Source organism: Bombus huntii, chromosome 4 (genome assembly GCF_024542735.1).
Source record: "Bombus huntii isolate Logan2020A chromosome 4, iyBomHunt1.1, whole genome shotgun sequence".
In the NCBI taxonomy this organism is placed as follows: Eukaryota; Metazoa; Arthropoda; class Insecta; order Hymenoptera; family Apidae; genus Bombus; species Bombus huntii.
In genome coordinates this window covers 10,467,643-10,482,756 of record NC_066241.1, presented here as the reverse complement: position 1 = coordinate 10,482,756, position 15,114 = coordinate 10,467,643, and the positions used below count along the sequence as shown (strand labels likewise).

General features: G+C 27.8%; 2 protein-coding genes across 2 annotated transcripts; both read right to left on the bottom strand.

Annotated features, from left to right (window-relative positions):
* Nucleotides 1–85: 85 nt before the first annotated feature.
* On the bottom strand, nucleotides 86–11,607 carry LOC126865063 (protein mini spindles). The gene is made up of 31 exons (XM_050617140.1): nucleotides 11,358–11,607; nucleotides 10,478–10,544; nucleotides 10,188–10,381; nucleotides 9,831–10,037; nucleotides 9,584–9,703; nucleotides 9,309–9,484; nucleotides 9,011–9,234; nucleotides 8,746–8,940; nucleotides 8,377–8,557; nucleotides 8,169–8,281; nucleotides 7,894–8,098; nucleotides 7,643–7,806; nucleotides 7,402–7,553; nucleotides 7,110–7,328; nucleotides 6,834–7,017; nucleotides 6,503–6,706; nucleotides 5,438–6,439; nucleotides 5,117–5,320; nucleotides 4,875–5,010; nucleotides 4,613–4,806; nucleotides 4,331–4,551; nucleotides 3,400–3,579; nucleotides 3,061–3,232; nucleotides 2,828–2,986; nucleotides 2,568–2,755; nucleotides 2,266–2,428; nucleotides 2,004–2,177; nucleotides 1,775–1,924; nucleotides 1,481–1,655; nucleotides 1,268–1,411; nucleotides 86–498 (listed from the first exon to the last, which is right to left on the bottom strand). Exons 2-30 carry the CDS (start codon nucleotides 10,532–10,534, stop codon nucleotides 1,293–1,295), a joined length of 5,832 nt encoding a protein of 1,943 aa, XP_050473097.1. The 5' UTR covers nucleotides 10,535–10,544; nucleotides 11,358–11,607; the 3' UTR covers nucleotides 86–498; nucleotides 1,268–1,292.
* Nucleotides 11,608–12,427: 820 nt separating this feature from the next.
* On the bottom strand, nucleotides 12,428–14,344 carry LOC126864557 (piggyBac transposable element-derived protein 4-like). The gene is made up of 3 exons (XM_050616011.1): nucleotides 13,282–14,344; nucleotides 12,597–13,176; nucleotides 12,428–12,506 (listed from the first exon to the last, which is right to left on the bottom strand). The coding sequence occupies exons 1-3, from the start codon at nucleotides 14,342–14,344 to the stop codon at nucleotides 12,428–12,430; spliced, it is 1,722 nt and encodes a 573-aa protein (XP_050471968.1).
* Between the last annotated feature and the right edge of the window lie 770 nt (nucleotides 14,345–15,114).

Here is a 15,114-nt window from a genome sequence, read left to right as displayed (position 1 = left end):
TTCGTATACCGGGATTATAAATATGAAGAAACATGCTTCTTATGTGTAGTACTATTAAGTTTTAATTAATTAAATAACAAAGACATGTAATATTTCTTTTATAAATATAGATCAACGATATACATTAATGAGTGGATTTATTTTAAAAGAAATAACGAAATATAAATCGATTCTGTGTAAAATCAGTCTAAAGAGAGCATAATACTAGCTTCTTATAGCTTAATTATCTTTCCCAAATGTTGATAAATACGAGTACTATAACATGTTAGCAATTATTTTAAGAGTTGTAACACATAAACTCCTGATAATTAGCATTATAACACATATGTAGTTACTGAGAAAATCAAGACATAAATGCTACAGTTAATGTTGCACTGAATAGCGTAACATTACGTACATTAGGTACGACGATTATTCTTTCTGGTCTATGTACTATTTACTTCATATTGTATTGTGTGTATTATTGGTTCTTAATCCAGTTATTTAAGCACTGCAACCCTGTAAAATAGAATTTATCTGTTCATATAGATAATGCACATAATAAAATATATATCATTAATATTTTCTTTATATAAAATTAATTTAAAGACGTAAATCAGAAAGAATATTTTTAATCGCTTTAATTCCGAATTCTACTTTATGAATCATGATTGTTATATACAATATACAGGATGTATAAAGAAAATATTTAAAAATATATGAACTCATTAAGAGCTCATTGAGAGGAGTCATCAGAAACATCAAAATCAATTTTAGTACAAAATGTAATTTTGTATTTACTAGTATTTAGTAATATGAATGAATCTCTTAAAAACACATTAAATGTAAATGAAAGAATTAAGAATTTTTGAAAGCCCAACAAAGAAAAGTTTAAAGAAAAACTGTATTGTAACATAAAATCGTAATATTAACAAAGAAACTATTAAAATACTAATATTTATTTTCATTTCAAAAATATGTTCAATGTGTTCTACACATTCACATCTGTGAATCATAAGCCAATGTATATTTTAAAGTATTTACATTTTGTATTATTTTTATTCATTGCTATGATTTCATTATATTATTTATTACGAATAAGTAACCTCATGAAAGGATACAAAATTACATTTTAGGCCAAAAAATTCTTTCTTTATATATCTTCCTTAAGTCTCAAAACCATTTTCACTAAACACTCTGTATATTTTATTTTATATTCTTGAAATGCAAGCTAAAATTTTTAATAAATTCTTAAACTATTATTCATATGTAATTCCTTCTTTCTTACTTAGTAAGAATTAATAAGAGTTAATTCATGTTGGACTTGGCTGGTTAGTAGTTCTACATTGTGCTTCAGATAATCGAAGTTTTTCGAGCCTATGCAATGGATCCATTAGGCTTTTTTCTTCCGAACTAGCGGATTCGGCTATTTCTGAAGCAAATTATTTACGTAAAGTAATAATAAGTAATTTGATTAGTATTTCACATTATAAGTATTTACCTGTTGAGTACTGGTTATTAGTTTGTGTTATAAGATTTTGATTTTTTCGTGCTTGATCAATATCTCTTAATCCTTGCTCTATAAAGTCTTGAAAGAATTGATGAGATTTTACCAAGAAAGGTTGTACATCCGCTTCAGGATATTGAAGTTTAAAATCGTAAAGCTGCATTAAACCCTGTACAAAATAAGTATACTTATTAAGTATAAGTATCAAAACATTAGCTACTAGATAATTGAAATATATTATCTAGTTATCCATTAAAAAATAAATATATTATTTATCGATATACATACTTCTTTTGTATGTTCTTTAGATCCAATCTTTTTAAATATTTCTGACAACTGTTGATGCGTAAATTTCGACAAATGTTCTTGAGCTTTTCCCGCACTGCTGGATTTTAGAGCACTTTTGGGGTTGCTATTAATTTCATCTGGCTTAAATGTCTATTAAACATTATTATCAGAAATTAAAATTTTATGTATTTCATAAGATTCAATATCTCATAATATCTAATTTACTAACCGCAATTAGCCTAATAAGATAATTCTGTAATTCTGATTCATTTGTATTATTTATTCGTGTTAAGTGACTGAGTATGGTACTGCCTTTTACACGGGTCATGCTATGAAGAATTGTCTTAATTGTACGTAATGGAGTATCAGATTTTCGTTTTTTCCACCATATACTTGGATAATCCTGTAAAATATACATATTTAAAAAGAAGAAAAAAGAATCTTTATTATAGATGGCACATATAAAATGTTTACAGCAAAAAAACTGTTACCTTAAGGAACCGATGTACTTCTAAAAGAATAGTGTCATAATCTAAATCTGCAGCCCAATTAGGGATTGTTTTCACTATCTTCCATAAACACTTCATTACTAGTTCCTCATATTTGGATGGAGCAGCAGATTCAGCACATCCATGAAGTAATTTTATTAAAACACTTAGCATTAAAAAAAATGAATGAATTAGTTATATTTAATACTTTAATAAGGATATTTTAAATATATGTATAACAACTGTCATCAACACTATTATCAACGTCAACATACATTACTAAATAAAATTTTTAAGATTATTACCATATAATAGTAGTATGATTTGAGTTGTCTATTATTTTACAAACAATGTTGTTAATAACGCGATAATATGCTTCTGCCTGGTGTAAATGATTTAGTTTGTTCTCTGCTAATAAGCTGATCATTTGATCCACAAGTTCTTTCAGATGTATTAATGGAACGTTCTTTCCAAGAATCCCAGTATCGTAAAACTGTAGATAGTTCCACAATAAATGCAATGTATATCGTTACTATCTTATACGTATTATATAATTAATTCTTACCGCTAATAAAACCATAAATGTATTTCTAAACCCTTTAGATATATCTGCACCTCCTTGTTGTAAAGGATAAGTTTGCAAAAGTTTTAATTGCATATTTATCGAACCAATAAATTTATCTTCCTTAGATTGTAAACTCAAAATTTGATGAGATTTTATCAGCTACAAAATAATTAAAAATTACAAATATAATATATATAACTTAATACACAAACATGTATATTCTAAATACGGACATTATCGATGCTGTTCATTGATTGTATTGCAACAGCCAAATCTAAACTAGCCATTGCAAGAATTTTACGTTCAAGACTTTCCTCTTTGCTAGTATTACCAGTACCCAGCTGCTGCTGCGTCATTGATGCAGATTTTGATACTAATAATTTCGGAGGAGACATAGGAATAACTCTACAAAAATTTTTTTAATTAAAATCTAACATTTCAAACAAGTCACTTTGATAGCTTCTATATTAGATTTAACTTTATACAAAAACATGAAACAAAGAAAATTATTAAATATGCCTTCTATTACTAATAATTAGAAAATGTAACAAGAGATGATAATAATTACTTACGGTACTTTATGTATATTCATTGCGTTTGTTGTGGGATTTTCATTTAGATCTGTTAAATCAATTTCTACCAGAACAGGATTACTATACTTTACAGGTGCATTTAATTCAATTCTTTGTAAAAAGTCCATGTCAAGTCCAAATGGACCTGAAACTTTTGGTTGTGTCGAAGTTGGAGAATTTCTAAAAATTAAAATTATGTAAAAATTGTGTAAAATCATATTAATACTACATTTACTATACTTATTGCAGTATTTACTACATATAAATCTAATCTATATAGGACATTACTCTTAGATTGTTTTATCACTTTAACAACATTGAACCAGTTTCAAACCACGAAATTTATTCTAATGTATATTATCTTTTATAAAATTGATATGATCATTATGATCAAAAATATGTATATGCAATAGTGATCTCAAATAAACTTATACTACTACGCTGAAAATAAAATAACCAACTAAACATGCGATTGCTTGTTATTTCTCATATACCCGCCACCATACATATACAGCACACTAAAAACAAATCACAAGAAGCACAAACGTTTTAATATCATCTTCATCATGATTTGGAGATGAAATGTTTGAAAGAGGTTCATTAGTTTCATAAGAGTCTGTTGGTACATTTGTAGTCTCTGTTACATGTGGCCTGGAAATATTAAAAGCAGATTCGTACAAACAAAAATAATTAACAAAAAAGAAATAATAAGATATGGTTACAAAAAATATATAGTATTAAAGATGTTTTGTTTAATTATATTAGCAATTTAATAATAATATCAAAAGGAATGGCATTAAATATCTGTGATATAATTAATGTCACGACATAAAAATTATAATACATAAAATAAATGCTTTTATATGGAAATGTTGTTAAAAATAAGTTTTAATGTGCAGAAATATATATAAAACTATTGCATTACACTTACAGTTCATTAGATTGAGGTGGTACAGGTGGCTGTGGTGATTCAGGTATTTCATCATTTTCTTCTTCATATTCTTCATTAGAACTTTTAACATCTTCATTAGAAGGAATAGGTGTTGCATTTGAAGGTGTTGAAAGTCTATTGGCAGAAGCCAATTTTACTGGGTAATTTTTAGCAGCTCTTTTAATACGCTCATCCAATAATGATTGATCTTTTTCAGATATCTAAAAATCAATAAATTAGTGAAACATCATAATTATACAAAAACAATTATAAAATCATTACCTGACCAATAAGTTTGTATATTCGTTCCCCTTGAAGAAAATATGCTTGAACAATGCAATTTAAAGCAGCATTTCGAACAGAATTATCACGATCTGCTATTTGTTTGGCAATTTCTTTTAGTGCCACAGATGTAGATGGTTGGCAAACTGACAATCCATAATTTTCAATAAGAGAACCAAGTTGATCTAAGCATTCTAAAAGTAGAACAATTATTTAGCATTTGCTAATCACGATTTCTATATTTTTTAATTACTTTATTTACCTGTTCTCTGCCGAGCATTTTTAGATTTTAAACCTTCCATTACATAAGAAAATAATTTGCTCACTGGATACACCAATGCTATTTGTTTAAATAATGCACGAACTCCATTACGCACTGCATCTTTTGGATCGCCAATCTGGACAAATATGTGTATATATATTAATACAAGTAAAATATATGTTGAGAGAAACAACTATTAAAACAATAATATTGCTGATATAGCAAAGTATGAAGTAATTTACTTTGATAATGAGATATGGAATAAACGATGCGGCCTCATTTTCCAACATATGATACTGGTTTTCTATTAATAAATCAAATACCATCCTCAAATACTCTAAACCTTTTAATAGTACTGAAGGATTAGTGTCAAAAAATCGTAGCGTCAACCACTTGAGAATAAGGTCTAAATTCGATACCAATGCTTTACTATTATCGGGCAAATCCTAAAAATAATAAAAATATTGAAATGACAAACACTAAAAACACTACAGTAGAATATTAGTATTTACAAAAATAAATAAATACAAGATTTTGATATGTTAAATGCTTAAAATAATTACCTCGGTTAATGCCTCAATTGCTTTAAGATGATATCGAAAATCAGAATGAAACATATTGGCTAATAAAGTTTTATTTACGTTTGCAGCGGTCATAAGTTCTTTTAAAAGTTCAACAAATTCTTCCCTTGGTGTCGTAAAATTCCATTTTAAGACTTTTAACTTTTGTTCGTCGATCACTCTTTGATGTTTCAAATTATTAGTAGCCAATAAAGGACTTGTATCCACATCATCATCTTTTTTACGAGCACTACCAGGTTTTGATGTTGGTTGTTTTTGATTAGGTTTTACTACTGCTTTTGCAGCTTTCAAAGCTCCAGCACTTTTAACAGTTTTCTGATTTTCCTTTGGTGCTTGTTTTTTCGGTAGAGGTTTTATAGGCAAATTCGGTCGAGATTTATCTAATGCAGTAAGTACTACTGTTCGTGATCCAGGTTTCAGTTTTTCTGTATTTCTAGCCATTACTTCATAAGAAAGATGAATCATAAATCCTAAAACTGCTTCTTGAGCATTTTTTCGCACATCGGAATTACGATCCTCTAAATTATTGTACAAATACGGAAGACATACAAGGAGTTCTTCTTTTGGTATTTGTTTTGTAGGAATCAATGATAATTTTTGTGCTAACCAACCCCAAACCTCAGCTCTAAGTAGTGGTGACCCAGATTTCAAAGCATCTCCAATCATTTCACCATCAAAAAATTCTTTATAACCACATTGATCTCCCCATGTATTTATGCAAGAAATAGCTGCAGTTCTAATCCAATTTTTGTTATCACCTAAACATTGTATAAAGCCGGGGAAAAGGACTCGAATATGTTGTTTTGCTGGAGGACCCATTGCAACAGCTAAAGCTTGACATATCCCTAAAGTTGACTGAGCTATTTTACTATTGCTATCAACTAATCGTAGTGCCAAACCTTGTGGTAAATCACCAATAGAACCTTTTATAAATTTTGCCTCAGATATAATGGCATTTATTTTTTGTAAACCTTCATTTCGTACCTAATTTAAACAAATTTAATTTAGATTATCAAATAATTGCACATCTTAAAGTATAATGCTAACCTTCCAATTTTTATCAGATAGTTCATTAAGAAGACCTTCTGTAATTTGATTACTAATATCAACACGTGGAATAAGATTATTAATATCAGTTTCACTATTACTACTAGATTTTTTGTCCATTTCTACATCTTCATCATCATCGCTTGTTTTATCCTTTTTGCTCTTTATCCCACGAATTGGTACAGGTGGTGACTCACCATTGTGCTATTAAATAATAATTTATATTAACATAATATTATCATTATTACAAACATAAAGTTTAATTTATATAAAGTATTATCAAAGACATATATTTTGAAACAATAATTTACTACAACAGTACTAAAATTACCTTTTCACACTCTTGTTCAATTTGTTGACGTAAAGCTGGTTTCTCATTCTCAAAAAACATAAGTAGTGGTTTACCCATAAATAAATATAATGTACCTAATAATGTAATAGCTGAAGTACGAACACCAGGATTTGTGGCGGCAACTGCCTTTTTTATATTTTCCATTAAGGATTTAACATTGATACTAAAACATATTTATTATAAGTTATATATGTATACATTAACCACAGTACATTATTTAGAATAGAATGTTATATTAAATAAATTATTACTTACACACATCCAAATTCTATAAGACCCCTACATAATAACGCTAATGTTTCTTGCTGAACTTTAGGATTTTTTTGATTAAAAGCAAATGCTACTATTTCTTGTGCCACATATTCCAAACTTGTTGCTTCTGCTATTACTAAAAGAGTTTCGCCGGCAACTGCGTTATTTTTCGCGTCACCTAATTTTTCAGCTATGTCCATGACACAATATTCACAAACAGTACTGGAAGGAAATACAATTATACTACGTATATGACTTACTATATACCTTTAAAATTAAACGTGGATTATCTTACGTTGAAAACGGAAAATTTTCTGCCAAAAACTTTACTATTTCTAATCGCAATTTTAGAACTTGGAAATTTGTATCTTTGAAACCTGGTTTCTTTGCTAAGGTTCGTACAATCACTTGTATAGGTATTTCCATTGGATCTATTTGCTTTACAAACTAAAATAACATATTGTTTGTTACTTAACATCTAGTATAATATTAGTACTTTACTTATGATTAAAAACAGATGTAAATGTTTCAATTACCTCCAAAAGTTGCTCAACTGCAGCTAACCGAGTCTTCCAATTGCTGTCAACAAGACCACTAAGGATATCAGCTGGTAACATTTGAATAGCCATTTCTTCTATCTCTTCAACACTATAATTTTTTTCTATTTGAAGTTTTGTACCAGATGACTTTTTAGAAACAGCTATAATAAATAATAAAGATTAGATAACTAGATCAAGCAACGGTAAAATTATTAGAATAATAAACTTTAAGAATTATGTATGATTACCTAAATTAGTTAAAGAAGCAGATGGTTTCTTAGAAGGAAGCTTTTTAGTTGTACTAGTATTAGGTCTTTTTGTCGTTTTCGAGTCTAGCTCTTTAGCTTTTGCTGTTGATTCAATTTTACTTGGAGCAGTATTTGGTCTTTCTACTACTTTTGGTGCACTAGGAACTTTAACATGAATTACAGCTTTGTCCGCGCATTCTTTTATCTAGCAAGATGGAAAAAAAATATATATAACATTATAATGGATATAATTAACAATTTTTGACCTTAAATACCTTAGTCATTTTCAAATTATCTATATCCGTAAGAAATGGCATCATAGATTTTTCACCAATTAATTTCATAGCTGTGCCAAGAGCTTCTGCAGAACTATCTCGAACAGTTGGATCTAAAACAAATGATTTTGGTGGTAATAATATTAACAAATGTATGTTAATACATGTATATATATTAGTACATAGTACAATGTATCTCAAAATATACCTGGTTCATTTAAGGTTTTCAAAAGTACACCAGTATAAGCCTTTAATAGCTTTTTATTTAAAGTTGGTGGTGGAGTATGTGAAAAACATCTTGCTAAATAAGCAGCCGTTTCTGCTTTTACTGCAGGATTTTTGTTCTCTAATGCAGCAAGTGTATCTTCTAGTATAAGATCAATAGAAACCTAATGTATGCATAAAACATTATTTGCATATTTATAAGGTGCATATTATTCTTTTATAAATTTTATTATATATTATTTAAAAATTGGATTAAATCTACAGTAAAAAGATGTTAAAACTGTGTACATATAAATAAATATAATAATAAATATATATAGTTAACAATTATTTATACTTCATTTATACTTACACTAAGAAAAATAGCATCTGCAGCTTCTCTAAGTGCTTGCACAACGTTTTGCTTTTTTTCACGAAACTTTTCCAAAATTGATGACAAACACGCAGTTGCATAAGGTTGAAATCGTTTTTTTAGACCACCTGCTAATCCTGCCAAACATTTTCCAGCCAATGCAACCACTAATACGTTAGTATCTTTGGATATGATCTGTTTATAATATTTGAAAAATAAATAAAGTAGAAATGATTGAAATATGTAGTAGCAGAGAGACTCATACCTTTTTCAAAGCTCTTACAACATCTCCATAATCACCATTTTCCAATTTAGGATTTTTTACGAGAGCATCTAAGGCTTCTAAGGCTTCTTTCCGTTCTTGCCATTTTTTAGCTTCAAGCTTTTCATAAAAATCTTTTGGAAGTTTAGAAAGTATATCAACAGGTTCCAACAATTCATAAGGATCAATGTCAGGAGCAGAAACGCTATCACCATCATCTTTGCCCTCTTAAATACAATACAAATCTTTTATTATGAATAGGAACAGTAAAATTACAATATATAATTTTAAAACCATTTACCTTCACCGATATCACTTGTAGAATCTGTAATACATATCGCCTTAGGCTTTTGCGATTTCAAAAATCGAGTAGGAGCGACTTTTTCTTCTTTTAAATTATTAAACTCTGCCTCCAATTCCGTAATTTGTACTGGTTTTAATGTATTCAACTGTTGTTTTAAAGGAGCTCCTATCCATCTAGATATTACAAAATAAAATTAGAAATAGAACTTTTGTTAAAACATTTTCATTATGCAGTAATATGTAATGTTCATATAAATAAAATTAAGACAATACCTGTAAATTTCAATAACCATGAATTTTCCTTCATCTCTGACAGTTTTGTCTCTATCTTCAAGAAAACCAGGAATCTTCTTCATTAAAGGCTTTATATTAATTACTTTTGGTCCAAATTGTCTACAAGTTTAAGAATTTAGTAGTTACATACTGAGATAATAATATATATTGAACAACAATTTTCTTGACACCTGGCTATTACAGTCAATATATACAATAATAAATAATACAAATAATATGTAATTACCTTAAAGCCAATGTTAAAGTAGAAATACATGCAGCAACAATTTTTGGATTTTTTGCTTCTGTTCCTTTTAATAACTCTTCCTGAACAGCTTCATGTTTTTCAATTTCTATATACATCAGTGTTATTTGTACTGCTAACTCTTTTGTTTTAGCTTTAGGTGCAGCAATACATTTAGTAACTATTCCATTCATAACTTCACCAACAGTTCTATAAAATTACAAGTATGTAATTTTGTTAAGTTTATCAATGTATGTTAAAAAAACATACATTATACATATTAATAAACTTTATCACCACAAAGATAATAGTAAATTATTTTAATAGATTAATACATTTATTATAATACACAATACTCACTTCCCTGCTACCGCAGCATTTTCTATGAAAGCTAATGCTGCTTCCAATCCTTTTTCTTGAGCAACTGCATTACTGTCTACCACAAACTTTTTAATAAATCCTAAAAACTTGTTCCACTCTGGAGATTTTTCATCATCGATACATTGGAATGTATTTACACATTCTTTATATCCATGCAAACGAGCTCTCCATAACTAAATAATATTAATGAATAGAAATATTTAAAAAGTCATATTTTTTAAACTAAATGTTAAAGGTTATAGCAAGAAAGGAACATATGTATATATTACCTTATGCACACATCTTTCTTCTAGTGGTAATTTGATATATTCTGTATCTTGTTCCATGTTTCAAAATCTATAAAGATAATAATTAAAATGTTTTAATTTTTGTTTCATGTTATATTTATTTCTATTTTATTAAACATATGGTTTACCAAAAACTTTAATAGCAAGGTTTAATTCCCAATAAGTATTGCATTATCTTTTTTTTTTACAAAGGAGTTCTTTATAAACTAAATACAACTGTCTGCATAATTTATAGAAAATATGTAGTACATTAGACCATATTTTGATTAAGTATGACATTTAATTACAGAAACCAGAGCAAAACATATATTATGAATATGAATATAATCAATATGTGAAACATTAAATTTATAAAATTTATAAGATATGAAATACATTCATATGTTCATTGGAAACTGCAATTTTTGCTAACATTTACATAATTTTCGAAGATATTTTATTTTTAGTTATGAGTAGGAGAATAAATTTTTAAAATAAACATGTTATAATAAAAATGTAAACTAGATGGATTGAATTTTCAAATCTTAAAAGTAACATATGAAATAAAAGATTAGAAATTATAATTCTCTAATTGTAATTATAATTGGTATAAAAATGATGTATATTAAATGATTTGTAGAAAAATTAAAATTATAATTTGAAGATGATATTTATTGCATATAAATTTATTGCACAATGATATATTTTAGTACTAACGATTTACATGTTTCATATATAACGGAGTAAATATTAATTTCTCACTGCGTACGTTTTTTGGTAGAAGAAACAAAACAATATAATAAATGTTGTACTATGACAGGAGAGATTTCAGATATCAGGACATAATACTCGTAAGGATTCGTCATTAAAAATTCGAACCTACCTTACAAAACGAAGATATAGGAGAATATCTTTTGACAGGAGAATCAACGTTCTTAGAAAAATCGTCGATTCAGTTTATTCGAAATATTCACGTAACCAGACTGCAAGGCCTATGATGACCTTTCAGCGGCTGTTGAGTCTTTTACATTTAATTTTCAAATATAAATTCTCTGTTCTGTACAACCGTCAAGCTGAACGCAAACAAAAAGACAACTATGTATATCTTTCGAAACTATGAATTTCTGAACCCGGTCAATGTTGCAGTTTACTACTTCTGTCGATAGATGGTACTAAAAGCCAATTTCTTTTGTTCTCAATTTTATGCTTCATTTCATTAACTTCATTTACTCATTTCACAAATTTTTCATAATTTTATGTATTCATTTTTATCTCTAATTGATATATCTTTACATAATATTGTTTAACTTTATTAAAACCAATTATTAATCTTTTAATATTTCTGTTCCTAATTTAAAAGTTTATAGAACAGCAGTTCTTAAATATTTTCCATTTGCGATCCCATCTTGTCCGGGAAAATTTTACATGACTCCAGTTATATACATAAAAAAGTATATAAAATAAATATACAAACAAAACGTTAATCGGTAATAAATAAAAGTAGTTTAATTCTAAACAATTCTTTATTATATTTATAATTTTCTTACTTATTGTTACTTCGTAGGACAAACCCAAAACATATTGATTACATAAATATGCTTCTTTATTAAATTCTTTATTAATTAAATCTTGACTGTATATTTAAAATAACAAAGTATCTTTAACGTTTTTCAGAGTTTATCAATATTGTGATTTTACAATCGTCAATGACGAAGATGTCGTTTTGCAATAGATATGTAGTATAAAATCTTATAAGTGTGTTTAAGACTATTTTAGAAGTTGTTGGAAATTCTGTCTCAAATCTAAACAAAAACCGGTTTGAACGATATTTTAAAATGCTTAGTGAATTCTTTGTAATCCTTTAGTAACAAATGATTGACATTTTTCATTTCATTGATGTGTAGTAGTTGCAAAAATTTTTAATATGACCTACTAGAAACTCAATTATTTTTACTATGGGCTACTACCTACTCCGAGATTATTTACAATGGTACGACTGCGTTTCTGCGGAAGTTTCAAAACTGTTTTACAACTAAAAAAAAGCATGTATGTATTTTTATAATTATGCTTTATTAATAAAATATAATATCAAAAATATAACAATACAAAAAATAAAAACTACTATTTATATTTCTTCATTTTATGATATCTTGAAAAACAATCCCCAAGGTGCATTCTTGGTTTATCAGGGCAAGTATTGCAGTATTCACTCGTTTCATGTCTTTCACCTTTCTTCTGTCTGTTGGAGCAAACAATACAATCTCTTTTTTTGCCTCTACGCATTTCATGAAGTTTCCCGTTTAATCTAATTTCAGAAGATGATGTAGAAGCTCTAGATCTTTCTTGTCGAAAATTATTAATCAGTTGGTCGATTAATAGTTTAACATATTTCAAATGTGTTAATGGTTTCTCATTTTGTTTTTTTTTTACAATTTTATATATGATATATGAATTAATTACACACACCTCCATGCCCCAAAAAAACATTTTTCTCCACCACTTAAGAGACTTTCTCAAAAAACAATAAGTAGATGTATATTGATTAGTTTGATTTATGCTGCTCATAGAATTTGTGTAGCTGACAACTACATTAGGCTTTCTAATGTTTACTTCTTTACCTCCTTGCAGAATTCTTTTTGAATCTATCATTCCAGCATCATTCCAAGTACTCAAGAGTGACATAATTCTCTTGTCTTTCCAGGCTAAGAACATGATTTTTCTTTTTTTATAAACAAAAATTTTCTTATCTGAAAACTTTGATTTTTTAATAAACATCGGAATATCTTTCCTATGAGGTTTTAGGGTACCAGTCAAATAACATTTTACTTTCATTAATTCTTCTGCCAAAGGTATACTGGTATAATATCTATCAGTAAACATATGATAACCCTGTGCCTCTGGAATTTTATCTAACAACTTTTGATATAAATGCAGTGGAATCCTAGTGCTAACTGGTAAATCTGGACGAATAAGATTTCCTGATGTAATACTCCCATAATAAGGTAAGATAGTATAGATATAACCAGTTTCAGAATCCACCATCGCATATATTCTTATACTCCACTTTGTTGGCTTAATAGGGTTATAGGTAATAAATGAAATTTTCCCTTTAAATGTTACTATTGATTCGTGTAAACTAATATTTTGACCAGGAATAAAGTGCTCAGAAAATTTTGAATCTATATAGTCTAAAAAAATGCTGGCTTGTTGTATATGTGTTTTAAGATTTTTGCTCCCTGAGTCAGGTGTTTTTAAATGAAGCATCCAAAATATTTGATTGAATCGAGCTCTCGTAAATATATCAGAAAAAAAAGGGATTCTACTGTTATGTTTAGTCGACCAATATTCTTGCATGTTAGAAATAGGCATTGTACCCATATTTAGGATGACTCCAATGAAAGCCCAGAATTCATCTTCATTTACATCATGCCATGTTTGCCATATAGAGTCTTTAGTTAGATTCTTTGAATTCAACACAGATTTTGCATAGTTATTTGTTTCCTTTATTATTTCATCAACAAGTGGTTTTGTGAAAAATAATTTAAAAAACTGAATAGGTTCAAAAATATTAGAAGAAATTTGTGGTCCTGTCGATTTTGGTCCTATTGAATAATTTATTCTTGTAGGCCTGTACCCATCCTCTGTAATACTAATCCAATCATCCTCTTCCGTGGTGGAGCTACCCGTATCATCGGTATCCGATTCAATAGGCCGAGCTTTTCGACTTCGATTAATTATATCACTGCTATCACTATCGCTCTCGGTATCACTATATCTACTTTCATTTATACTATTAATTTCAGCCAAATCGTCACTATAAAACCTAAGTTCGAATTCCTCTTCGCTTTCCGAAAATTCATTTTTTTTCATTTTTAGAGTAAATAAAAAAAAAGATTATAATAATTTTAACGCACAATTATAGATGAAATGTAACAGTACAAACTTCTAAGGAAAAATGAAGAATATTTTAATTTAAATGTAAAAATAAACTACGCAGATTACTTGAAGCTTTCTTATTCATCGTCAATGTGTGGAATAAACTATTGCTTTTATGTTGCCGCAACAGTGACAATGAAGTTGTTAGTTCCACTTACAATGTCGCTACGACATCTACAACGGATTGTAAAGGGTTAAAAAAATATATATTCCTCATATAAATATATTTTTCAAAACATTAATATATCTTCAATTTTATTTAACAGTATTAACTTCTAAACTTATTTGCTAATAATACAACAATTATTATATTTTAGTAATACATATTAAAATTATATTTTTTACCATTCTTTATGTTCACTTGTGCAGATAAAAGAGAATAGAACATTTTTATATCTTTATTCATTTATTACTAATAATACTTACCTGTACAGAAAATAAAATATTGTACAAATATTTTGTTAATTTATACAAACTTTTCATTTGCGAAATTTAAGATATATCATTTTCAGAAAGATTTCACAGAACTCTATAGTCAGAGTAGTATAATGTTATATCTAACATATGTCACAAATTTCTGTTTTCATAAGTCATTTATAACTTTGAATATTAATACAACATTGTTATACAACCATTTTTATGTGTTGCCTTCATCGAATTAATGTTATTTTTCCAATTCGATATATAAATTCCAATAATTGCAC

What these genes read in the sequence shown, in the direction of transcription:
- LOC126865063 (XM_050617140.1), bottom strand. Translation starts at nt 10,534, where the DNA reads ATGGAACAAGATACAGAATATATCAAATTACCACTAGAAGAAAGATGT. An exon ending in CCACCTCAATCTAATGAACT is followed by an intron (nt 3,580 to 4,330) that starts GTAAGTGTAATG and finishes TTTAATTTTTAG; the next exon opens with AAATTCTCCAACTTCGACAC. An exon ending in CATTTATGGTTTTATTAGCG is followed by an intron (nt 2,756 to 2,827) that starts GTAAGAATTAAT and finishes AACTATCTACAG; the next exon opens with TTTTACGATACTGGGATTCT.
- LOC126864557 (XM_050616011.1), bottom strand. Translation starts at nt 14,344, where the DNA reads ATGAAAAAAAATGAATTTTCGGAAAGCGAAGAGGAATTCGAACTTAGG. An exon ending in AGTAAAATGTTATTTGACTG is followed by an intron (nt 13,177 to 13,281) that starts GTACCCTAAAAC and finishes TCATGTTCTTAG; the next exon opens with CCTGGAAAGACAAGAGAATT. An exon ending in AAAATGAAGAAATATAAATA is followed by an intron (nt 12,507 to 12,596) that starts GTAGTTTTTATT and finishes GCTTTTTTTTAG; the next exon opens with TTGTAAAACAGTTTTGAAAC.